Raw genomic sequence first — 27,725 nt, forward strand, 5'->3', positions numbered from 1 at the left:
GCAAAAACAAGGCAGTTGAAGGTGATAGTTATTATTTTAATTTCATGTGTATTTTTCCTTATGTTTGGAACCAATTTCTCTAAGATTTTTAAAACCATTGAGGGCATATGAAGAAATGATAAAATAATTCTATTTTTTTTTTTTTTTTTTTTTAGGCGAGGCAACTCTTGGTTGACCTCACAGATTGCAAGGACCTTGTCAGCTTACAATCCCTTATTTTTTATTTTTTTATGCCTACAGTATCTGGTCTTCCTAGGTGGTCTCTCATCCAAGTACTAACCAGGCCCGACCCTACTTAGCTTCCAAGATCAGAAGGATCGGGCTTGTTCAGGGTAGCATGGCTGTAGAGAAAAAATAATTCTTTAAATAAATTTACACTTTTGGGCTAGATGAGAGTTGTTCAAATATATGATGTTTAATGTAGTAATTGGAATGTGAGAAGTCTTTATTTGTGTTTAGGGTAGAGCAAATAATGGACTGTTTCCTATCAAAAGTAAATTAACTAGTAATTTGGCTCAAATTTGCCTTCATAAAAATCCATTTAAAATAATTTTTTGTTTGGTATGAATGGTTTTTTTTACATCGGTAGTCTTCAAACTCCATTTCATCTATAAAAAAATTAAAATGTGGGTATATACTCTGAATATGTGTTTGTTCATCAGTTACTTACACATTATTTATACTACTATGATGAATATTATACAACATATAATATTTCTAATATTTTCTTTTCACACAATAGTGAACCTTCTTACAGTCTATAAGTGGTACACATCATACTTGGGAGATACTGTTCTAGAGAAATAATAAAATGATGGAATAAATGCTTTATCTTTTTTTGCCATTAGCCCAGCTTCTTTCACTTAAGCATAAAGAGATAAGCAAAAGGAGTGCTTTTCTTTTTTTCCCAAGTAAAGGGGAGTTATTCATAGCGAATGACCTTTCTCAGAGTGTTTAATGGAAGAAATAAAAATGCAGTAGAGTTGCGCTGAGATTTTTCCATGAGGATCAGAAGGCCAGATCACATACCTAAGGATGGCTGGAATTCCAGAAACTCCAAAGCTCCATGGCCTGTTGGGTCACTGTATCTTAGGATTTTTAAATAAAAATGGCCTGTACCTCCATCCTATGTTCTGGGCAGACCCAGTGTGTCTCTCCTAAGATAGTAGATTCCTGAGCATGAAAACGATGATGTGGAAGGGAAGGAAGGCTCTTATGTCTCTGCTGGCCCTTCTACTGAACTGTTGATCTGCTGTGTGGCTCGCTTCTCTCGTATGCTGTCCCTTTCCCACACTCCATCACCTCACACCGGACGCCACCTTCTTTTACTTCTTGAAGGGAAATGAACCTGTGAGGGGACAGACTTTAACCGAAAGTTTGGGGCAAAAAAAGTCCTGGTCGTGTCCTGATCTAGTATACCAAACAACTAAAAACATTTTTCATTCTCGTTCTTAAATGTTAAATGACTGTTCTCTGTGGAAAGACTCACCAGCCATCTCTCTCGGGTGCTAGCCCTCTGCCATCTTGGCTGGCCTCGGTTAGCCCTCTTTTCTGGACCTCCACGATCTGTTTCAGACTACCCACATCCTTTTGCGGCACATTTTAGATTTCTTCCTCCAATTCTGTTTTCCTGATCATATCCCAGGCCTCTTTTTTTTTATTTTTTAATTAAAAAACTAAAAAATTGCTAAATAGCATACTAAAGTTTTAATAAACAAAACAAGTGTTTCTCAGAAGAAAAATTCTGGCCACGGGTTTTTAAACCAATTTTTTCTCTTTTCTCTCCATAATAAGAGAAATTTAATTTTGAGATGGAAGCGAGGCGGTCTCAGGTGGTAAGAATACTACCTGTAGAGGAGATACTTTCTTGTATTCTCAGGCTAGGAAGGAATTTCAGGGTTGGGGAATGGCCTTCTTTGGCCTCATGGACACAAGTCAGAAGTGAAGCAGGACACTGATATCAAAAGAGACTGTCATAAGTTCAGTCTTGGCCAGTGATTATAAGGTATTCTATGGGTTGTTCTTTTTTCCTATTATTCTCCATCCTTAAAGAGGGTCTTATTGAAAGTTAGAGGTTGTTCTTACTTGTGCAGAGGAAAATGAGAAATAGGCCAGTCCCATGTTTCCAGTAAAGTGTTACAATGAGTGGCAGGTAGGAGGGACTGTCTTCCAGAAGCACTGCGGCCTCACAATGGTGTGGCCAGTGGTGGAGAAGGTCAGGTGAGAAGCATTAATGGGCAAGGATGGGGAAGGCACAATATGCCCACATCAGTGGCCAACTATGAAGAGTGTTAAATAGTTTGGATTGTGAATCAATTATTGTATCTCTTCTCTCTTTTTTTTTTGTCATTGGCTTATAGATTTCATTGTACTAATTTATTTAGATTAAATTATATGTTGTCTCTTAATCCAGATAGTTAACAAATCAAACATTAGACCTCAGATGAAAGGTAACAAAAATTCCTTATCCGGAAGATAAGACTTCCAAAATCTGTTCAACATTCTTAACTTTGAGTCACTTTGATTATAGTGGAGAAAGCTAGGAGAAGAAACTAATAACTTTCTGTCACCAGCAACTAAAGTAGTTACCGAAGTAACACCCTTAGATGTGTTTGTGTCTTTCCACAAGGTCAGGGTTACTGAGAGGCACCTTCTCAGATAAACTAATCAGGTACCCACATAGGTTTATGCACAACACAGAGAGAGGGGAAGTACAGAGTCTTACAAGACCATGAAGGGATGGTCGTCCTTAGTGTCTCCAAAGTGAGCTCCGTTGCCTGGTGGCACAGGTAGCTTTACGTTGGTCCCGAGCCAGCAGTTATCACCGGCAGAAGGACAGAGTCTCTGGCTCTCAACATACCCATCTGTGATGCTCTCCTGTCAGGCTTGGAGCTTACAAGATGGGATCCTTATGCTATCAGCTCCTGCAGTCGGGGGCTGATCCACGTGGTCGTGGCTGATGTTTCTGTGGTTTTGGGTTGTCCTGGTTACACCATAAAGGCATTTGCATTATGTGCCAGTTGACATTACTGTCCAAAAGTTTATGCTCTGTACAGTTTCCAATATGTGTAAATTGCCTGATCTAAGATATTTCAGCAATTATTTTAATGAGGTAGTTTCTATAAACTCGTTATGAACAAAAGAAATTAAAGACCCGATAAATAACCCCAAGAGCTGAAAACTATTGCATTAGAGAGCTTTTTCAGAATGTCCATGTCAGTTTTAAAGAATGTACTTTCTTTCTATGAATTTCTTGAATATTTCTTGAATGCTTTTCAAGAAATCCTCAAATTTTATGAAGTTGCTCAATGTTTAGTTTATTTTTCGCTATTACTCCAAATTTGAGCAATCCTAGAGCTAAGGAGCAAAACGTTAGTTTTATTATTTTATAGTTTCTAATGTTAGATCAGAATTAACTTTAAGAAGCAACCTGAAACAAGAACAAGAACAACAACGAAAACCTGGACCGTTGGAACCTAATTGTCCCCATCGTTTATTTTCTTCTTGCCCTCAGGTCAATATTTTCATTCAGAGTGAAAATTCTGTTCACCGTGAAGGAAGTATTACCTGGATGTTAAGTGAACCAGGAATGCAGCTTCATTTTGTAGAAGTTCTTTATTAATAATAATGCTAATAAATAACGGCTTTGCACATGACCACTCCAGTCCCATCCCCAGCTGGGGCCCACAACAAGAAGATAACTGAGATCTTAGTCTCTAAGGATGAGTAATGATGTTTTTGTAGAAGAAGCAATGTTTTCAGGTGTAGAAGAAGAAAAAAATTTACATTAAACCGAAGAGACGTTTACACTTCTTGAAAGATCTCACTACATCTGAAAAGACATTTCTATTTCATTTTATGTGGCCAATGTTACTAAACTTTGAGGGCTGTTGTAGAATAATGCATGTAAATATGTTTTTCTTTAGGAGTTCTTTCCCTTAACATCACTCAAATCTTGCCTTTGATGCTGGAAATTAGTCAATGTATAGAAACTTCAGTCATTTTTGCCAAATACAAGGCAGGAACTTCTGCTCTCATCACCTCTTGACCTTCTTTCTAAGCTTGGATTGGAACTGGTGTGATTGTTTTCACTTATGACCTTGATTTTCTGATTCTCCCAAGCTTGGCCAACCATGCTAATGTCTCTCAGTGTCTGGGTTTCCCAAGTATTTTCCAGGATACACCGTGCACTGGAATTTTGTGAGTGCAAAGGCATTTGAGAGCCAGTGGACTTCTGTGACAGTGATGCATGGTGTGCACTAATTTATTTGTAAAGCCCCCTCTCAGTGATAGGATAGAAAAGGCTTTTCAGAGAAAAGCACTGCCTTCTTCCATTCAGAACAGCCTGTCGGGGTGCTACAGATCACCTTTGTGTGTCCTAAGTGGATTTCATCATGAGATGGTTCTTTTTGTGGATAGATGGTTGCTGGGATACAGACAGTCCTAACAACATCATGGCGGCTGCCTTGTTTTTCAGCACATCGTGTGTCATTTGAGAAACAATATTTTATTTTGTTCACCGCAACACTCTTCTGGTTAAAATTTCAGAAGCTTGAGGAGGATCTTTCTTCTTCCATAGACTCCATCCTTGTATAAACAGATCAAAGATGGAAGATGAATCAAAGTCAACACTGTCATAATATATGGCTGCTGACACAAATCCTGTGTATTTTGGGCCCTTCTTTTATAAGGTTTAAAACCATGTCCAGAGGCAGAAGCTATCAGAGATCTTCTGGTGTTTTTCTGTCTCCCTCTAAGTAGTCAATTATTCTGTTTACTATAGAATTTTCAATACAAAGGAATTTAAACTCTCTTTGGTGAGCAGAGAAATTGCAAAGATTGCTGTTATTAATCTTACTACGCAGTATGTGAAAATGTATATCTTTTAGATTCATGCAGTCTGGTTGAGAATTTAAAAAATTCTAAGTGGATTAAAAGACTTAAGTTTTGAAAACAAATCTCATAAATCAATGAAAACGTTTATATTCCTTGATTATTCTAATGAATCATAATAAAGATTTCATATAAGACGGGAAAAAAGGTATATGACAGAAATTGCCATCTAGAATCTCAGTGTGTTTAAAAAGTACTCAAAGTGTTTGATAGAGGATGGCAGGTGACTGTCTTTCAGTACCGATATATTATTTCCTGGAACAGAAAGCTGAACAGAAGCACACTGCAGGGGTGTCCCTCATTAACATAAGCTATGTTGATGCAGTTGAAATGACCAGGTTTTATTACTTCCAGCAGACAGGATAAAATGCCATTTTTGAAACAAAAGATACGTTTTGAACAGAGTAAATTGTGGTTGATGCTTTATGTAAGTGGATTGATCTTGTCACAGGAAAAAGTGGAGTAGTTTTGGATAGGTAGGTGGTTCTAGTGTCACACTTGCTCGTTGCCTTAACTTTGCAGGAGAAAGTTCTCTCACTCTTAGTTGATACATAATACTTAGCAGGTTGTGTTAGGCCTCGGCTTTTGAATCAGTACGGTCTAACTAGATAGCTTATATGAGCTGCTAGTACTTATCTCATAGGATTGTTATGAAGACTAAATAAATTAATTCATATAAGATGCTTTGAATCTTGCCTGACATAGTGAGTTCCTAGTAAATATTAGCTCTTACTCTCAGCCAAATACCATAAGCTGAGACATTAGTGATACTTTTGCTTTGTGTGATTTTTCTAACCCTATTTTTCAAATTTTCAATGATGCTTAGAGAAATCTAAAGCTGGTTTCTTGGGATGAGCCAAGTCCTAACAGTCATCTAAGCTAGAGTATTCTCTGTGATTTATTATTATTCTTGATGATAAATTATGGCATGAAATCTCCAATTAATTATTTTTCCTAATTATTCTTATTATTTGTCTCATTTGCCCTCAACATTCCACAAAATTTTTTATGAAGTATTTTTCTCTATATTTGTATAGTTATAGACATAGCCGGGGTGCAGAATTTAGCGCTACTGGTTAGGCGGGATTAATGAGAACAATGGAATTGGACTCAGGAAACCTCCAGACTCCAATTCTTAATTGCCTTTTGTTTTTGTCTATTTGTCTAGAAACACTTGGAACGCAGTATCTATAGACAAATATTTATTTGTTTAGCCTTTCAATTCAAGGAACATTATTATAAAGGTAGTAAAAGGAGAAGATAATTGTGTTAGTTACAAATTACTACATTTTGTACCTCTACTAAAATTTTTATAGATTTAATCAATGGATTCATTTTCTAGACTTCCTTCAGAGAGTCGAGTTTTCCTGTCACTTGTCAGAGAGTTGTTTGTTTTAGGTTATTGTTTTATTTCCTTTAGCAGAGCTCAGACTGACACATTATTGATTTGGTATTTGAAGTTTAGAGAAGCAGAAAGAAGGAAACATTTCATAGAAAAAATAGGAGTTGGGATGAATAACATTTATTTATGAATTTACCATAAGCTTAGTCTTCTTTACAAAATGTCACTAACAAGGGAACTACTGAATTCTGTAGATGGTAGGATAGAAATTGAATTAATGAATGTTAGATTAGAAAGGACCTTCAAGATCATCCTACCCAACCGCCTCATGTTACAGATGAGTGGTTGTTATTCAGGGAGATGAAGTAAGTCATCACGATCTTATGAGACCTAGAATTCAGGATCCTAGACTCTTATTTTACAAAATTTATCACACATACGCCACCTCCCATGATTAACTGTTGAAAGCCCACCAATATAATTATTAGTCTTCCCTACCGAAAAGTATTAATAATATTAAGTTGGTTTAGAGAAAGTCTCTTAATATATCTAGGTTTGTATGTTGAAAGTACCTTGAAAGCAGGACAGATTTCCTTTTATATAAATAACACCAATAAATTAATTTAAATCAATTCAACAAATATTTATTCAACATCAGTTATGTGTTTGGATGACGGTGGTGACATCACTGATCCAGATGCCCATGGTGTCCTGATGGGACAGCTCAGAGAGCCAAGTGCAGGGTGCACTGCAGTTTACTTGATGACTTATGAGCTGTATTTGTTGGATTTATCAAAACTAACTTTTACGAAATCCAACAAATGGCTTAAAAACGTTCCTGCAAAGGAACTAAAGATGACAGACAATGTTAATAATTGAATCGAAACCTGAGAGAATAGTGAGGGAAGGACAGCGCTGACCTTTCTTTTGTTTCTAGAATAAGCTCTTTGTTGACCGCTAAGAGGTAAAAACAATGTAAATCTCTTTAGATTCGACAAAAAAGAAGAAAACAATAAATTAACAAGAAGAAGTCTGAAAAATGGTCTTCTGCTTATTATTATGAATATTATTATTATGTGAGTAATGAACCTCACAACAAGTATAAATTTTCTTTAAAATGTTAGTTGAGGGTAATATGAAGGTATCAGGACAGGCAAGCTATTTAGAAATGAGTATCAGGAATGTGAAAAGAACTTTTTATGGTTTTTACAGTAGTGATCAAAGTGACGATATTTGACTGTGTTTACTAAGCTTAGTGATAAAAACAAATGCTCTTTTGTGGTTTCTGACATTATAGCAATAATGAAAAAGCTTTATACTATTAGCGAAATATGTGTTCCTCTTGCTTCCTGCAGTGGTAAAACATAGCTAAAAGGACACATGGAAAACCATGTGAAAACAGATTAAAATGTGCTCCTTTGCCAGCAAATACAATTAAAAACTTCACAGAAAGCATTACTAAAATTTTGAAGAAATAAGTATTAGAAGAATCATATAGTTGAGTGAAAGTAAATGTGTTTCTAATATATCTCAGCTTATGGTATTTTCTAGAAACTCATAGTCAACATTTATTGAAGGGTCACATTATATGTGAGAAAAAAGTCTAAGCACTTGGCCTGAATGAATGTATTTAGTCTTCATAATAATCTTATGAAGTAAGCACTATTATCATCTCTATTTTAAAGATAAAGAAAATAATGCACAGAGAGGATAAGTAATGAGCTAAAGGTCTGTAGGGAAAGGGAAAAATTCTCCCTTCCCTCCTCTGGTTCTTTTGAGTAGTTGAATAATCAAATTGACATGAGGCAGATTGACAAGAGAAAATCAAATTTAATTTTGTGTGCACAGCAACCCCACATACATGAGAGAGTCAGAGGCCCTGCACACACAGGAAGTTCAGAGATAGAAAGTTAAAATGAGGTAGATATGACATTCTGAGCTAGGGATGAGGTAAGGCACCTAGGGGCTTCCCAGGGGAGCAAGGTCATTGCAGGATGATAAGAAGAGCAAATGTTCAGTAATTAGTAGTTTGCCCTGCCATATAGATAGGTCAAAAAGGTTATCTCTGATAATCTCTTATAATGGGCAAGGCCCCTAATTCAAATTCTTCTAGGTAGTTAAGGGAGGCAGATTTCTCTTGAGCCTGCAGGGTACCAGTTGCCCTTAGCTCAAAAATAATGTGTGTCGCAGAGTCACATCTTGGGGTGACTTGTTCTGAACCCCTCCGGGCCTCCAGCTAATAAGTAGTGAAGCCAGTAAAGAGTCAGCACGATATTCTGTGTCCAATGCCAGTGATCTTAGCCACTCTTATATTTGCCTCTATGTTTCAACAATGAAATGCTCAGAGAACTACGATACTTCTTCATTAGCCAATAAAAGAAAAACAGCGGGCCCTAGATTGTAGTTACGCAGCCTCGCAGAGAAGCAGTGCAGCAAAGAAGTAGAAACTGGAATTGCAAAGGGCAATGGGATGTCATCGATGTCATTACTCCTATGAAAACAAGAACAGACTAGATTCTTTATAATACTTCATATTAGATAGGGAGTAACCATGAAAATATTTGTCCCACATGCTTCCCACAGAGTATCTTCAATCAAAGCTCAAAATAGAGCAATCAAAAGTTACATTTTTTTCTTTTTAAAAAAGAAACGTTTCAATTTTTTGACCTTTTCTTTGATAACAAATAGGTGTCACTAGTATGCTACTGAAAAAATAACTAAAGCAACAGAGCTTTCTCTCTCCAAGCTAAAGGTGACATTCTGACAGTGGGTGAGAAGGTGACTGCTGATGGTAAGACATTTGTGTGTGAACAGTGCAGATGTTGGAAATGTTTCCACGTTGTTGAACAATGTCAATATGTCACTTATTAAAAACTCTCATGTTTGCAGGTAAAAAAATAACCTATAAATAGAATTTTCCAAACTATTTTTAAAAAACTTCCAAATAAAGAATTTTGGTTCCTTTTAATGTATTTGTTAAAAGTATAAAATGCAACACCTTCTGGTTAGTTTACATTTACTGACTAAAATCTAGGACGATAGAAATTTGCTAGTCTAAGTCAATAAAATTTGTGAATAATTGATGAATGTAATTACAAAAGTGTATTTTGTGATTTTATACATACAGCCAATGAAGCATTTTCTTCATTTGATACAGACATAATTGTGAAATATCTTTTTTGTCTATGACAGCTATCAAAGACTGTATGTCAAAACATACTAAACTTTCAACAAGATATTTTAATTCCCATGTCAAATTAAATCTTTTCAATAAATGCAAACTAATCAGAAAGTATCACATAATCTCAGTTTTTAAAACGCGGAAGGACTTTGGGGCTGTGAGACACGCCCAACTGGACACATCCAATTGGACATGTCTCACAGAGAGACGAAAATAAAGTGGCAAAACTCGGAAGACCGATTTCTGAGAGTCTTGTAGTGTGGGGTGTGGGGTATGTGTGTGCATGTGCGTGTGCGTGTGTGTGTGTGTGTAACATCTGGAAAAACTTTTCTAATGCTTTAATATTGGCAAATGTATTTTAGTCTTGTAGCAGTAGTCTTTAAATAAAATTAAACATCATTTATGCTGATAAGCTGAAGAATATTTAAACATGTTTACTTAAGATGAAAAATTACCCACAGCACAGAAACCTTAAAACATAGTTCACTGTTCTGCAAACTGCATTGTTATGAGTTTTTTAAAAAATTTATACTGAACTGTCGTATTAGCCAAGAGATAAGCATATAAATTAATGGAATGGACTAGAAAGTCCAGAAACGGACTTACACAAATATGGTCATTTGATGTTGGATGAAGGTACAAAGCAATTCAATGGAGAAAGGATAGTCTTTTCAACAAATGATGTTGGATCAATGAGACATCCATGAACAAAATAATGAACCTTAACCTAAACTGCATACCTTATACAAAGATGAACTCAAAATGGATCATTGATTAAATTTATGATGTAAAACTATAAAACTTTTGGAAGAAAACATGAGAGAAATTTTTGTATCCCGGGGTTAAGTAAAGAGTTCTTAGGAATGAAACCAAAAGTATGATATACAAAACAATAAAACAAAAACAAAAAAACCCAAAACTGATAAATTGTACCTTATCAAAACTAAAATTTTTGCTCTGCCAAAGGCAGTGGCAAGAGGATGAAGACATCCTGCATGCTGGAAGAAAATATTTGCAAGTTATATATTTGACAAACTATTTGCATCCAAAATACATTTTGAAAAACTTTCAAATGCAGCAATAAGAAAACAAATAATCTAGTTAAAAATGGACAAAGGATTTAAACAGATACTTCACTCAAGAGGACACAAGGATGGCGAATATGTCCCAAAAAAGGTTCAACATTATTAATTGTCGTGGGCTGAATGTGGCCCACAAATGTTTTTATGTCTTAATTTCTGGAACCTGTCAATGTTACCTTACATGGCAAAAGGGACTTCCCAAATGCAATCTGAGATGGGATGATTATCTAGGTGGATTCTACATGTCTTATAAGAGGGAGGCAGGAATGTCAAAGGAAGAAGAAGTTCATGGAAGCAGAGAGAGATTGGAGGGTAATATACTGCTGGCTTTGGAGATGGAGAAAGGGGCCATGAGCGAAGGAATGCAAGGAAGAATACATTGTATATGGGATGCGATATATCATAGAATTAGATATAAAATTATCTAGGTGATGTAGTTATAGCCATCCATTTAAAGAGATCTACTTTCTAATCAGTTCCTGGAACACAGGTGCAGTGAGTTCTGGTGAATTCAGTTTATGACAAGCAGCATGGTATATAAAAGCTAGAATCTGTGATAGGAAAGACATGGCTTCAGTTCCCCACCTTATTATTTATTGGTCATGTGGCTGTGGCAAGTTAACTGCTCTAAATTTCAGTTTCTTTTTTCTATAAAATGAAGATGCTGAGAGCTCCCATTTCCTGTAGTGTTACCCAATTAAATGGAGATGCTGAGAGCCCCCATTTACTGTAGTGTTACACAAGATGTGTGTTATCTCTGGAGCTGCATAATGAACACATTATTATTCATGACTTCTGATGCTATTCACCACCCACCTTCTTGGAGAATCAAAATGAGTAAGAGCACATTAAAGCCTCTGAGAAGTCTTGTTGAAAAAAATAATGGTGTAGAACCTGCTAGTCTCAGTTACTAGACTGAACAGGCTTCTTAAGCTTGATAATGAGAATGTGGTTGAGGGCCAGGCCTACTTCTGATTTGAATGACACGTTTCTACCACTCAGGGACTAGGGTAGCAATCGTCGTTCACGATTTTCAGGAAGCAAAATTGAGCCCCAGAGACTGCCTTACAGAATTAGGATTTGAAGTCACATCTCCTGGCTCCCCTTTCTGAATGTATTATTTCTGAGTCGCCTGGCTTCTCTCTCACCTGCCTTGAATTTTGACACTAATGTATGAGCTGAGGGGAAAGGTGTGATTGCCCAAGAAGTAAATGTGTGCCTTTTTAAGTGTCATATTTAAAAAAAAGAGAGAGAGATGGAGATAGTCTTTTAGAGTGAAATAAAACTTTCTGCACTTTATAAAAACCAAGATATCCTTCAAGTTAGCCCTTGGGAGGTAGCGATAAATAACTCCTGTCAGGGATTTACTGTAGTAGCAGTGTTGGGGGGTGTCAGGCTTTCTTATATTGGGCCCATTGGTTTAAATCTGCATCTTTTTTTGTGTGTGGAGTCATCGACTCCTGAAGGTCCAGAGCTCCCTTTTCACTGTCTTTGTCCTGAGAATCTTCAGTCTGTTTCCAGATTTAGAGCAGGAAACCTGTGCTTCTGTGGGCAGGCGGCAGTGTTGGCCTGAGCAAAGACTAGGATTTCTTGTTGGCTTAGATGCCAGCATCATCTATGTCTTAATTAGTCCCATGAGCCTTTGTCCCAAGGCCTGCAGAAGATAGTCCATTTCTTTTCTTACTTTCTTGTGTGGGGCTACTCCCAGAGACTCAGAGCAGATGAAGAGCTGCCCGCTGTGAATATTCGGTATCTACCACCCATTGTAATCAAAATCTGCTTTTTATAACTGACCTCTGAGCCATGGAGGCCCTGGTTCTTGATAGTCATTAATAAAAATTTCCACTGTGCTCCAAACATTCTGAATTCCTTTCTAACTCCTGAAGATCCCCTTCTAATCCCCAGGTTAAGAAGTCAGAGGTTCCAGTTGGTATCCTGTGGCCTGTTGGCTGTCTTTGGGGTTGTATTCCTTAGAATGATGTTTGATTTTCTATGCACTTACCTCTTACTGAACTGTACCCAAAATAAACGCTGTCAGTTTTGACATGGGAAAGTTTAGCTGTTCAAACATGCACACCCTGCTGATGTTCAAATCCCCACTCTGTACCATACACTGATGTTTAATCTTTGACAGGTCTGAAAAAACACAAACTTATTTATCATTTCCAGTGGTAGTACAGAATAATGACTATTTCACCAAGCAAAATTCATTTTCTTTTAGATCGTATTACATTTCATTTCTACAAATACTCAGCCCAAGCTCTGGTTTACATAAAATGATGCTGACAGTGCAGGAAAAATTGCCAATGTTTTGAAGGAAGTGAAATTAAAATCAGGTACATAAATCAAATGAAGATTGTAACATCCTGACATGTAACATCTTGACATATGGCAACCAAGGCAAGAAAGAGAATTGGATTGGGAGGGTGGTATCTGGGTTCTAATTCCAGCTCTACCAAACTAGTGATGAGACTTTGGGAAACACCATTGAATTTCCTCATCTGATTTATGATTTCTCAACAAGATCTATGATTTTCAAATTCACTAAGATATAAGAATCACCTGGAGTGTCCATTCAGAAAACAGATTTTTGGCCCTCAGCCCATTCACGCTGAGTTGGAATCTCAAGGGAAGGGATCTGCAAAAGACACACACACACACCCACACACACACACACACACACTACTCTGTGGGACTCTTGAACAAAGCATCTTGAGAAACACTGGGTTAGGTAATGTCTAGGGTCTTCCAGTTCTAAGAGGCCACGATAAAGCCTGGAGGCTATAATTCACCAGTGAATAGAAAAAATCTGAGGATAAAATTTGTTAATTCATACTTAGTAGTTTATAAATACTCTATAGTTATTTTTTTGAAAAGTTTCTGAAGTTAATGCTATGGTTTGTGTTTTATGGATCTCAATATTCTTCAGATTTCTCATTTCTCTTTGATTTATTGACTGTCAAGTCTGGCCTATCTAGTTCACAGTGTTTTATTAAGGATAAATAAGATGAGGATGTGGAAGTTAGTTATTATTATTGTTATTGTTTTTGCTGTTGTTGCTATTATTATTATTATTATTGCTGTTAGTAAAATGAGTACCATAGAATAGACTTTGCTCTTATGAATTTGATAGATTTGCTAGTGTCTTTGGCTTTCTTCCTATTGCTAAAAGCCCAGATAAACACAACATAATTATTTCTTCATTAATTTATTTTAAAGTTTGTGTGTCTATTATTTACAAAGCATTATCTATGTTCTGTCTAAGGGAAGGGATCTGCAAAAGAGACACACACACACACACACACACACACACACACACGCACACTACCCTGTGGGACTCTATTGAATGAACAATTTTGGGGAAACACTGAGTTAAATTAATAATATATGTTGGAAATATTTATTTAGTTTATAGAGAATGCATGACACACATTCCAAAGACAGGACTCCAAGCAATCTTCAGCCCACAAGTTAGTAGCTTCTGGTTTAGGGTGCCTTTTCCTGTGCCTTCCTTTTCTCCGCGATACACTGCTATAGGAGAGCTGAGCTACGCCAACATTCTATCTAGTCCATGGGTTCAAATATAAACTGTGGCACAAACCTACAGTAGCAAGAGCTTGGCTGTGGGAATAAGCAACGGCAAATTATATTTGTGTAGGGCTCTGTAATTAATAAAATATTTGGGGGTTTATAATTTCATTTATTTTCCTGATAATCCTCTGATATGGGCAGGGAGGTCCTGTGAGATGTCCAGAGAACTAGTGGAGCCAGGACAGAAAACCGGGACTGCTGGCTCTCAATTTAATACCCTTTCCATTTCTTCTCTGATTCCTCTGATTCTATGTCTGGAGTGATGATGGAGAATGAGCTCTCCTACACATCTGTGCAGGGGGTCTAGTATCATGGAAAAGATATGAGAAGAGTGTTTTGAGCTAATTCCCTTAGACATTTATGCTGGCACCTATCTCACACTGTCATGATTTTACACTTCTTCCTTCCTCGTGTCTCTACTCTGACATGTCCTCTAAAGCGGAGTTAATGTTTTCTGGCTGTGGAATGTAATCCTTGAATAAGAGGTCATTAATCCATCATCTTGTTTAATCTTTAGAACAATAAACACATATATTATGTCACATAAAGGAATTAAAGTTTAATGTGAAAACAGAGTGCAATAAACTCAGCAGAGAAGTGAGAATCTGTCAGAATTGTATCCAATTCCCTATTCTTCCGAGCTGTTCCATTGAAAGGCAGAATGGCAGGAGCCTCCTCATCCTCAGACAGAAGAGACCAAAGAAACTAACCTGGCTGCAGGGGATGAAAATATCCCCTAGTAGCATTTTGGAACATCAAAAACTCTGTGTGGAGTCAGCCAGTAATTTTTGCTGAGGTTACCAAAGAGAAGTATCGGGTTCTCTTTGGGAGTAAGAGTGGGTAGGTAGCCATCGCCTGGAATAGGACAGGACCCAAGATATAGTGTTAGGGTACATGGTGAGGCCCTGCAGGAGTCAAGACATCTAGTGCGGTCCACCACCAAGATTTAACAAATAAAAACATAGGGTACCTATTTAAATTTCAAGTTCACGTAAACAGTGAATAATTTTTAGTTAAGAATGTTCCACACAATATATATATATAGCAATTCAGATTTAATCGAACACCCTGTATTTTATGTGGCCGTGCTAACAGGGGCAAAATATTTCAGAGCTTTCACAAGACAGCATTTCAATTTTTCCTTCTTCCACTGAAGACCTCTGGTTTTCACCATCTTCTTCCATGTCATTACCCTGAAGGCTCTTCATAAGTGAGACTAGAGCAGGGGGGTTCATTTAGAAAATGGTAATATCGGTAGTATTATTTCCAATTTGCATAATTAAAATTTACATTCATATAGACTCTTTCCACAATAGAATACAGTAGGTGGTTACTTTTTGAACCTAAAATGGCATTGTATAGATAAGAGAAGAAAGTGCTTTTCTCTTCAAATAGTTCCTTTTTCCATAATTTGGCATGTTCATTTCTTATGATTCGTGGAGAGGAAAATTTACAAAATTAATTGTGAACATCTATAGAAACTCTTTTTTCTCTACACAATAGTCTTTATTTAAAATATAAAACCAGGAATTAAAAAATGAATTCTACTTGTATTGGTTGTCATGTGGAATTATTTTGTTTAAATCAGATAAAATATTGAAAATACACAAGTTTGGTTTTTTTCTTCCCACTCAGGTCCTGTACCCTTCTTAATTTTCTCTCATGGAAATAGTATCTTTCGGATTGACCTGGAAGGAACTAATTATGAGAAATTGGTGACAGATGCTGGCGTATCAGTGATCATGGATTTTCATTACAATAAGGAAAGAATCTATTGGGTAGATCTAGAAAGACAACTTTTGCAAAGAGTTTTCCTGAATGGGACAAGGCAAGAGGTAAAGTACCATTTCCCAAGGTATTTGTTGGACTTTTGTATAGGCTGACAAAAGTGACACAGTTAATTTGTAACATATAGATAAATGGAAATTATATTACACATCAAACGTGTCTGGCCTTTGTAGGTATTTATTTAATCTGCATCTGTGACATGTTATTGAACAAGCTCATGAATGTAGCATAGATATTCAGATGCTCCCAAAAGTAGGAAGTGAGGATGTCAATGTAATTTTAAAAATATGTAAGTTTATTAAGTCAAATAGATGATTTACATGATTATTTCCTATTCCATGTGTTCTCAACTGGGGATATTTTGCACCTAGGGTATATTTGGCAATGACTGGGAACATTTCTGGATGTCACCACTGGATTGGGAAGGAGGGAGGATGTGCTACTGTCATCTGTCTAGTGGGCAGAGGCCAGGAGGCAGCCAAACATCCTACAAGATGCAGGACAGTCCCCACAACAAAGAATTATCAGCTCCAAATGTCAATCATGCTGAGGCTGAGAAACTTTCTTTCATCTGTCTAAAATCTCTGTCATAGGTTTTGGCACCTGATATTTAGGAAGAAAAAATTTTTTCTTTTTATCCTCAATATGTTTGCACTCTGAAAAAAAAATTAAGCAGATGACAGATACAAAATACTTTATCTTTAATCCTTCTTTTTAACTGGTAGAGTCCTTAAATAAGTCCCAGGAGGAATGTTCTCTCTGTTTCTGGGAGATGGATTACAGAGAGAGTGTGACTAGAGAGAACTTCAGCATTTATTCCCAGGACAAAGTGCCCACTGATTTTTTTAAACCAAACCTTCTCCCTATAATTATTCTTAAAAGCATCAATTAGGTGCTAATTTGTTTAATCACATCTTGTAATACTTGCTAATCTCACTTTTAACAAGGATGGCCATCTGCAGAATAGTTTCAAAATCTTAAGTCTAAAAATCTGGAGGCTTTCCTGTCACATAATAGGAAAAAAAGTTAAACAGCGATGAATATATGTCAAGTAAGTCATTAGGAAAGGATTGGCTGGATACCTAAAATCAACCATAATAGTTTCTCCTTTGAGTTAAAACATTGTTTATACAGGACAACCATTAAAGGGGAAACAATTAACCTGGGTGAGCTATAAGTTAATATATTGGCAGTTGGTTAAATGAATTGGCCAGATTGCTCCATTTGAGATGTAGAAATAGTACAGGCTCATGAGAATATTTGACCTCTGCCCAATCACATTTGGTGACATTAGGTCAGTAGCTGGAACTCAGCTAAGGTGGGAATATTTACACTGTGGGAATCTGCAACAATACACATCAGGGCTTCTCCCCGCCTCCCACCCTCCACCCCGCAAGAGGACCAATTTACCTGCATACGATGGAATTAAGAGATAACAGAATTTTTTTGTTAGGTGGTTTTCAAACGAGAGAACAGGAAACAGTGCCCAAGAGGCACGAAGAAAAACCTTTCTCTTCAGGTCACACGGTCATCATGCAAGGGCACTGAGGGTTGTAGAAATGGAGGGGCCTGATGGAGAAGGAGGGGCCGGAATAAAAGTGGGGGCCTAATGAGAAATTTATCTGCTTCAGAACTCTGTGCACAGACTTTCAAGAAGATCTTGCCAGAATCTGGCAAAGCTTGGACTTGGTTCAGGTGAGAATCTGGAAAATTCCAGCAGCAAGTGGAATAAACTGTCTTTAAGGTAGCATAGAAATTCCACATTTACTAGTTGAAATTATTAATACATTATGGTTGATTGCCTAATTTCAATAAGTATAAGGTAACTTTCTAATTCAAAGCTATGGTATAAATACTATTCCCAGATATATTCACATGGAAGAGTTAATATTACTTCATTAAAATGATGGCACTGTAGCTGTGATTATATTTTCATTAAAATAATTTTGGGAATGCACAAAAATGACAAGTGCTTAAAAGAATAGACTCATACATAAAAATTTAAAAAATTGTTGTAAATGGGGAAATATTAATAACAATTTTGAAATTTGATTTTACAGAGAGTATGCAATATAGAGAAAAATGTTTCAGGAATGGCAATAAATTGGATAAATGAAGAACTTATTTGGTCAAATCAACAGGAAGGAATCATTACAATAACAGATATGAAAGGAAACAATTCCCGCATTCTATTAAGTGCCTTAAAATATCCTGCAAATGTAGCGGTTGATCCAGTAGAAAGGTAAATTCTGCTGTTTTCAGACACTTAGATATATTTCAAGGTCTGATGAAAATTCATAGAATCACAACATTTTGATTCAAAGGGACCTTCTTATTGAGACCAAAACCCTCTTTTTTAGTACAAAAAAGCCATTTCCAATAGGACACTTGCCTGGATTTGAACCACGGCAGGCTCCCTCTGCAAACAAATAGCACGCCTGACGACCATGGTTTCCTGCTGAAGAAGCATAATTCTCTGACTTGAAATCACATGGAAAATCCATAATAGGGCAATAAATATTTGTTGAATTGAATTTTTATTCAAAATAGTCAAACTCATCCTGTGCAGACATCTGGGGACTGCTGAAACACTGAGAGTTGACCATTTAAGTGACCTTTGAATCAATTAAATGTCTGCGTAATGTGTTTGCCCCAGGTTTATATTTTGGTCTTCAGAGGTGGCCGGCAGCCTTCAGAGGGCAGATCTCGGTGGTGTGGAAGTGAAGATTCTGCTAGAGACGGCAGAGAAAATAACAGCTATGTCGTTGGATGTGCTTGGTAAACGGCTCTTCTGGGTTCAGTATGACAGAGAAGGAAGCAATTCTCGTATTTGTTCCTGTGATTATGATGGAGGTTCTGTCCATTTTAGCAAATATCTTTCACAGTAAGTTTTGCTTTTGGTATGAAATAAAACAATTGCCATTTGAAGTTTGTGTGATAAGTTCATTTTACATTTGCCAGTTAAACTGATGTGTGGTTTAGCACAGATTTTAGATTTCAAAAGACTTGAGTCCAAGTCCCAGATTTACCATTTATTAGACAAGTGACTTTGGGCAGGTTACATGACTTCTCTTATCCTCAGTTTCCTTTAATATGGGATATGAATAGTACCTATTCTTGGGGTTATGGTTAAAGTTAAGTAAAGAAACACAAGTAAAAATAACAAATTTTTCATAATAAGTTTTCACATGTTGGTTATAATTCTTTTTGGAATTTTTATGTCATATACTTGTGAAGCACCTATCTTTCATTTGATTTGCTATTTTGCCAGTAACAGACTCTCCAGCTTGTGGCAAGAGACAGATATCAGTCAAGTGTGAAATGAACAAAACCAGAAGTCCTCTCTTATCCTGTTCCTATTTTCTTCCCTATTTTATTTTCATTACACTTATGTGCTGGTTAGCAAAAGAATGAGACAATGAATCTGGAGTTAGAAATTATATCCTATTAATTCAGATTATGACTACATAAATAAATTTTTAACTTTAATACCTGTTTCTAAATTCAAATGAAAAACAATTGTAAAGGTAGTTGATTAAAATTCATACAATAAATTGAAATAAAGTGAAACTTTAATAAGCCCAGGAAGAAATGTTCTGCCATTCTTTATTTTTTTTCCTATTGTTTTTTAGGCACAATTTGTTTGCAATATCCCTTTTTGGTGACCGTATCTTCTATTCAATATGGAGAAAGAAGACAATTTGGATAGCTGACAAACACACTGGGAAGGATATAGTTAGAATTAACCTCAACTCATCATTTGTACCACCTGGAGGAATTAAAGTAGTGCACCCGATCGGACAGCCCAGGGCAGAGGGTGATGCTTGGGCATCTGGTGAGTCATCTTTGACCTTGAACAAGGTCTGGCACTTAGTCCTCACCTATCCACTTGCTTAAGCCAGACACTTAGGGAGTCATCCTTGATTTCTCCCGCTGCCTTACCCCTGGTTTCCCATCTCCCATTAAGTCCTTTCGACTCTACCTCCTAAATACATCTCCAGTGCCCAATTCTCCCTCTTCTGCTGCCACCATAGTCCAGACAACTGGCATTTCTTGCCTGGCCTATTGTAGTAGCCACTCATCTAATCTTTCTGTTTTCTCTTCCTGCCTTTAAATAGTTAATGTGATCCATTAGCTCCCGTGCTTAAAGTCCTTGGAAAGCTTCCCTTTGCATTTAGATTGAAATGTAACATTTTACAAGGTCTATCATCAATGTTTGACCACCCTGATCTCGCACTCTCTCCCTTCCTCCCCTTGCAGGAATCTAACATGCGACTTTCCATCATTCCTCAGGCATGCCCGGCTCCTTCACACCATTATGCTTCTGTAGTCACTCTTCTGTCTGCCTAGACTTCTCTTTAGTTCTGAGCTTAAATATCATGTCCTCAGATAGGCCTTCTCTGGGCTTTCAATCAAAGTAGACCCTTCACCTATTTTTTTTCTCAGTACACCCTTCGTTGAACTCATCACAACATGTAATTACATATTACTTTGCTTTCTTTTTGATTTTCCTCCCACTTGATTATAAATGCAATATCCCTTTTTGGTGACCGTATCTTCTATCCATGCAGGCAGGGACCATGTTATTTATTTATTTATTTATTTAAACCACCTTATATTTAATGGTTATTTATAAATAAAAAATTTTAAATAATGTTAGTAAAATGAATGGATTGACTGAATCTAGTCACGGTCCCAAATTTTTATTTTTAAATATAGTCTTTTCTGTTTAAATTCTTTAGCATGTACTTCTTTTAAGGTAGATTTCTCAATATGGTTTATATACTGCATAAAAATGATGTTGCAATAACATTTGCTTTACGTAAAAGTTTTATTTTAAGAAAGCTTTAATATATCTTTATTTTTATCCCCAAATAGCCTTGTGAGGTTTTGAAGCAGAGATGGAGTTGTTTGTTTTCTCTTCTTCCTACTTGTTGGATGCCACCGGGGTTTAGTAATGGTGTGGGTAATGGTAGGGACTGTGAGTCCCTACCACAATTAATATACGAATGTGTTCATACCTGCCCCAGACATAGAGAGCTGTGGAGACCGAAGAAGATGACAAGCATGAGATTTCTGAAGGAAGGCTAGAATCTAGGGCGAACTGATATTATTATTTCTTATATCCTCATGGAGGTAACTAATAGTGTGAATACTTTTATCTGATTTCTTTAAAAACTTAGATAGAAACTATAATGTAACTTGTGTAATGACTATGCTTTCAATGCAAGTAATGAGGAACTGCCAAGAATAAAATAAATTGCGAGTGATGTAGCATTTATTCAGATAACTTGTTTTTTAAAAACTTGATTTACTTGAATTTACAAAGCAGGCGCTGTGGGAAATGAATCAACTATGGGTGGTAGCACAACATTAAGTAGCAACAACCTGTTGGTAACCCTATAAAATAGAGGGTGACCATGTGCCAGATATCTTCCATGGGAAATTTTGACTCGAGCTGTCTTCACATTCATTGGCCAAGTGGTGGTGACTCACAACAAAATGAGAACCAACAAGTACTCTGAATAAGTAATCAGAAGTCTTATTCATAATAGTTATAGACGTATCCATCCATATCCTCATCACCATCTCTTACATTTATATGTAACCTCCTAGTTTCCAAAGCATTTTTATGGGCGTTATCTTGTTGATTTGTCACAGCAACATTGTAAGACAGAAAGGTCAGCAATAATTGTGCTTATTTCATAATTGAGAAATCTAAAGCCTAGAGAAATAGAGTGACTTTTCCAGGATTGCTCAGCTTATTAATGATGAGATTTGGAAAAAAAAGATTCCTGGTCTGTCAGTTGAATGTTCTTTCTACCATCAACACTAGCTCTTCAGAGTCCTTCATCATTATTCAGCCTCCTCGATGGGGAGTTCAAATAGAATAATTGAAGCATGATTTCAAAAGAAAATCCCTAATAATGCATTACAGAACAGCTTCACAAAATGTGGCAAATAATAGAATTTGGTTGGGAAGCCCCTGCCAGCTGCAGAGCTACAGGCAAACCTGGAATCTAGAAGGCAAGTGGCAGTGGAGATATTGGCTGCAGTTATTGACCGAAGGACGTGATTCACGTGTATTCCAAGTGCAAAGAACTTTTGATATCAAGAGCTGTAACTTCAGCCAACATTAAAGAGGTTTAAATTGTTTTAGTGCCTTGTAGAGCAGAAATTCTTTACCTGGGATTTAAGGTGTATAAACCTCTCGACTATATGTGTTAGATGAAAATACTCAATTGTCTCCCTAGGAGATGGTATATAACTTTCATCAGGTTCTCCAAGTGTCTGGCATGCTTTCCATTTAAAAGCTTAACTTCTCTAGAGGATGGGTGGTTCCCCCTGGATAATGGGCTTACAGCTGCAGCTCCTCAGGTGAGGTGGACAGTAGCAGTACTTTGGTTTGCAAGGCATTTAGTAGTGAGACTACTTTAAGCAGGAGATAACTGAGAAAAGTCATGTAACCTGGTAGATATTATTTTTGTTATAAAATACGAGTCTTCGGACACATAAGAATATCAATAAATGGTGCAAAATGCCTCCACTACTATTATTAAACCATGTTCTACAAAACACTGACTCTGTGGGACTTAGTGGGGTTATCTGGAGGAAAAAACATTTCAGGGCCAAATGATTTAGACAGGCTGGGTTAAGTAAGATTAAACAGGTTGTTTTTTATCAATGACCCCTCAGAACCACGCATACGGTTATGTGCGTTGTTCATCTCTAAGGACCAGGCAACCTGTGGTGTTTCCCTAGTCGATTTCCTGTGCAGCAGCCCACTCGACTCCCGAATTATTATTATTCCAAACCCAGACCTCTTTCTTGAGATCAAGACCAATTAAAAAAAAAAGAAAAAGAAAAAGAAAGATTCGAAGGCATAGCTAGAATTAAGTTGCAAAGATCTGCTACAGAGTTAAGCTGCAGAGAAAAGTGATTTAAAACATTGGGGATTTAGTCAGAATATACAAAAGGAAGCAGCCCCAGTGAAGACCACTGGCTGACCAAGGCCGGGGCGGGGCTTAGCAAGGCAGCCCAGCACTTGGCCAGGAAGCCTCCTTTGTTGTTTAGACAAAGCCTGGGCTTGCCCTGCGGATTGGCTGATCAGTGAGGAGCTTCTTGCAGCTGACTGCTGAGCCCCAATCGCCATGGTTGAGCCACAGCTTCCCCATCAGGCTGGTTTCCTGATGATTTCGACTAGTTTCCTGAGACTGGTCACTCTGGTCCCTCCTCCAGGCCACACCTGCTTGCTATCTGCCCCCTCCAGGCTCAGGGTCCTGCAGTGGGCACATGGTATGTACACACTGAGGCTCAGTGAATATCAAGGCCTGTATGTTTAACCTGCCTTCTGAGCGTTTTTGCTTGGGTTTCTTACAAGTGCTTCAGGTGCAAAGGAAATACTTGATCTAGCGACTTTCACATCCCTTCTCCCCAGCTCCTCTCCCTCCAGTTTTCGTACTGCAGTGAGTGACATCTCACCTCCATCTCCCAAGGCAGAAATCTAGGAGTGGCCCTTTCGTCCCTCTTTCTTCACTCCCACCCCATGAAATAAATCTGCAAATCCTAATGATTCTACCACCTTCAATCTAACCACTTCTCTCTTGGCAGCAATCCCTCCCTAGTGTCCCCCATATTTGTATCCTGCCTCCCTTTTCTATCCTGCAGGGAGCATAACCTTTCAAAAATGAGGGCCCAATTATGACATCCCTTGGTTGAAACCAATTGACAACTCTCATCACCAACAGTGAAAGTCCAGTCTCTTTATTAAGCCCATTCACAAGGCCCTCTGCTTATTTCTCAGCTTCACCTTTCACCATTCTCTGCCTCACATCCTGTGCTGCAGGCATCATCAAAGACTTTATTTCTTCCCTCGGGGCAGCCTTGCTGTCTCCTCCAGGCCTTCGGGAGGCTCAGGAACACCCTTTCTTCCTCTCTGTGCTGGCTCACTGTCCTCATCCCCTGAGAAACAGCTCAAATGTTGCTTCTTTCAGGAACACCTTCCCTGACCCACTCACAGTGAACCCCAGTTAGCTGTTCTCAGAGAATAACAGATATCCCTGTCACGTGGCACTTTATCATGCTTTGCTGTAATTGTCCACCTTCTTAAACTTCCTTGGTCCTACAAGGACAGGGAATACAACTCTCCTTTGTATTCCTAGTGCCCTGAGGACATTTAATAACAGTTGAAAAAAAAAACAACAAATAAAAAAACCTTTGTCACTCTTTTCCCTAACTAATATCATAAGGAACAAGTTCTAAAGATGTTTAATACCTAAGTATGTGTTGCCTTCCTTACACCCTGGCCTTGGTGAGACAAAGGCCTTCATCGGGGCTGTTCCCTTTCTTATATTCTGGGGATAAATTGGTTTAGATCTCAAGAAAGAGGTCTGGGCTAGAAATTATAGATTTGGGTGGCGCATGAGCTGCTGCATAGAATATAAAATAGAAAGGTGCGACAGGTCATACCAGCCTTAGAAATAATAGAAACAGCCGTAATTATTGAGCATGTACAGAATTATCTACTCTGTGATTATTCATACCATTTTATAGATTAAAAAGCTGAGGTTCAGAGATGTCGTGATAGCTTGTACAAGGTCACACTGTGATGGAATTGGGATTTGAACCCAGGCGGAGTGACACCATGCCGTCTCCCCAACTCACTCTCACTATCATCTACTGTGTACGTCCTACTGATCACATTTTGTATCTTAGATTTCACCTTATTTATTTTGGGATAACCTGTAATTCAGCATATTATTGTCTATCGATGGCCTTCTGGTGGCTAAATGTTTCAGTTTGCACAGATCATTGGGTCAAATCTCATTTCTCTCTCTTAAATTTTTTTTTTTTACATTTCAAGAGATCTGAAAATCTTTCTCTGTCTCTTTCTCTCGGACACACACACACACACACACACACACTCACTCACTCACTCACGCACTCACTCTTCTCTCCTACCTGTCCGAAAACAGACACAGAATTGATCTTACATTTTTGTTGCCATGATTAAATTCATTAGGCAACAGTGCTCTCCTGGCTTCCTTGACACCCACAGTATTATTTAAATCTCAGAGCCAATGTGTGGGAACTCCTTTATATACAACCGAATGACATTATTTCAAGCTCAACTTCTGGGGATTTTGCAACTAGTTTTACTGCTCACAAATTTTTTTTTTAAAGGTGCAAATATTTTTGCTTTCTTCTGTATTCTTTTAAATGTGGATTTTAGTTTTAAGCTCATAAGAGTTTCAAAAGCATATCCTTTGGAAAATGAAAGGTATCTATCATCAACATGGTGCAAAATTCTTCGTATTTATTTCATGCGCAAAAAATATCGCTAAATTTTCTTAATTCTGAGAGGTCATGAAGGAGAATTGCCTTCATCTGGAAATGCACCTGCTTACAAAAGTGATTGGTATAGGTAAAACTGCTTAGACAGGACTCTGATTCATTTTGATTATGTTATTGCTGGAATGTCTACTGTAAACCCTTGCTTATTTGGAAACCTCTGGAAGAGAATCATCTTAGATATGTATTTTTTTTCCACATAATTTCTTTCTAAATTTTTTATTGTGATAAAATACACATAACATTGATCATCTGAGCTATTTCTCAGTGTACAGTTCAGTGGTGTAAAGTACCTTCATATTGTTATGCACCATTACCACCATCCATCTTTAGAACTCTTTTCATCTTGTAAACCCAAAACTCTATACACATTAAACTGTAACGCTTCTGAGCTCCCGGCAACCATCATTCTACTTTCTGTCTCTATGATTTTGACTATTCTAAGTACCTCATATAATGGAATCATACAATATTTGTCTTTTATAACTGGCTTATTTCCTTTAGCCTAATAGTCTCAGGGTTCAACCATGTTGTAGCATATGTCAGAATTTCCTTCCTCTTCAAGGCTGAATGATACCTTATTTTATGCATATGCCACATTTTGCTTATTCATTTTTCCATTGATGAATGATGAATACTTGGGTTACTTCCCTGTTTAGCTATTGTGAATAATGTTGCTATGAACGTGGGCATACAGTGGCTGGTTCTTGTTCTTTTTGTGATGTTCAAGATTCATCAAGATTCAACAGCCTGGTCCTTCATCCATTTGAAACACCACTTTCAATTTGGGCATATATACCTTGAAGTGAATTTCTGACTCATTTAGTAATTCTATTTTTAACTTTTCGAGGAACTGCCATACCGTGTTTCATAGGGCCTGTGCCATTTTATATTCCTACCAACAATACAGAAGGATTCCAGTTTCGTCTGTTTTTCTATAATTTTAAATGATCAATTTAAACACTCAAAACTCTGTTACTTTTCATAGAAATCTTAGCAAAATATGGATTGCTATATCTTCCTAACATATAGTTATTGACATTTTCTTAATGACTGGAATCACATTTACAAAGAAACATGCCTCTGGGGCAAGCATAGGACTGGTTTGAGGCAAAGTTGGGTTTTTAGTACAGGTTTGCCCTGACACCAGATGGCTGCCACTTGAAATGCTTTTTCAATTGTTGAAATGGTTATCATTTTTCTGTCTTCTTTCTTGCTGTTGACTCTCGCTGCTTGCTGGTTTTCATATGCCTGGCTGTAATCTCAGTTTATCTTATAATTTAGGGCTTTTTCTTGCCATTCGTTTATTGAGGAATTCAGATTATTTATCTAGTAGAATTGTCTGCATTCTGGATTTTGCAGATTATTTCCCCTTGGTGTGATTTAACATGATTCTGTATTTCCTTAAGCAGATAGTTTTGGCCTAGAAGCCTGATCAGATTCAGATTTTTTGCAAGAATACTTAATAGGTGGTACTATAAGTAGTACTGTGTACATCCTACTGATCACACCAGGGAACATATAGTGGCTGGTTCTTGTTCTTTTGTGATGTTTAAGATTCATCAGCAGTTTGAGTGTTGCCAGCCTGGTCCATTCCTTATAAAGATTCCCATCAACTTTTTCCATAATGAATGGCTTTAGAAGTTTATCATTGCCTAGAGCGATTTTTTGGTTAGATGTTCAAAAAGATGACATTCCAAGTCTATATCACTTATGCATTTATTAGCTAAAGAACTTTTCCACATCAGCTATGATTTCCCTGAGAAGGATCTTTTATAGGAAAGGTAAATTAAATGCTTGATTCTTTCCCTAATTTATCCAGAATAAGAGTTGGTATAGCCTCCAAATGTGTGTGTGTGTGTATGTGTGTGTAAAGTTTAAAAGCATCTTTATAAACCTATGGATTTAAAAAAGATTCGACATGTTTTAATTCATTGCAGTTATCATTTTGACCCTCAAATTGTACCATCTTTCTCTAGGAGGAGCCCTGATTTGAGGCTTCTAGTCTTCATGGCGGAGATAACCAATAGGGTCATCTCACTGGCTCACTCCCAATAACTGCCCTGGGCTTTCTGGAAGCCGGGTTGAGGCTTTTTTGGGGGCTCAGCAAGAAAGACCACTGGAATCATGTAGCCACTTCCACTGTAGGAAATGCAGTGGTGGGGGCAATGGTAGTAACAGTGGGAGTAAAAGATAAACACCTTGCATTTTCGTTTTCAAGCTATGGGCCGGACACACTTGTCAGAAGTGGCTGTAAAATAGGAAAAACTAAATGGGCATTGAGGGGCTCTTCTGAGAGTAAAAAGCATTTATTTTTTTTTTAACTGATTTGTTTACTCTCTGATTCTTAGAGGGATTCAGATAATTAAGAATATCAAGTAAGGATGAATTCTGGCTAAGTGATTTTTTTTAAAAACAGTAATTAGGAATTCCAATGGCACAAAATGATTATTCTTGTATTTTCTTCCTTGTTTTCGATTAACAAAGAAGAATAAAA

At 37.3% G+C, this 27,725-nt stretch overlaps 1 protein-coding gene across 1 annotated transcript in view; it reads left to right on the top strand.

The window, feature by feature from the left end:
* EGF (epidermal growth factor) overlaps positions 1-27,725 on the top strand; it is an 84,076-nt gene that overhangs the window by 4,174 nt on the left and 52,177 nt on the right. The window contains exons 2-5 of the mRNA XM_039848746.1: positions 15,725-15,924; positions 17,938-18,119; positions 18,534-18,761; positions 19,510-19,712. Of these exons, the coding sequence (XP_039704680.1) occupies positions 15,725-15,924; positions 17,938-18,119; positions 18,534-18,761; positions 19,510-19,712 (813 nt within the window). The remainder of the gene's footprint in view (positions 1-15,724; positions 15,925-17,937; positions 18,120-18,533; positions 18,762-19,509; positions 19,713-27,725) is intronic.

This window comes from Pteropus medius, unplaced genomic scaffold (assembly GCF_902729225.1).
Source record: "Pteropus medius unplaced genomic scaffold, Ma_sr-lr_union100, whole genome shotgun sequence".
Lineage (NCBI taxonomy): Eukaryota > Metazoa > Chordata > Mammalia > Chiroptera > Pteropodidae > Pteropus > Pteropus medius.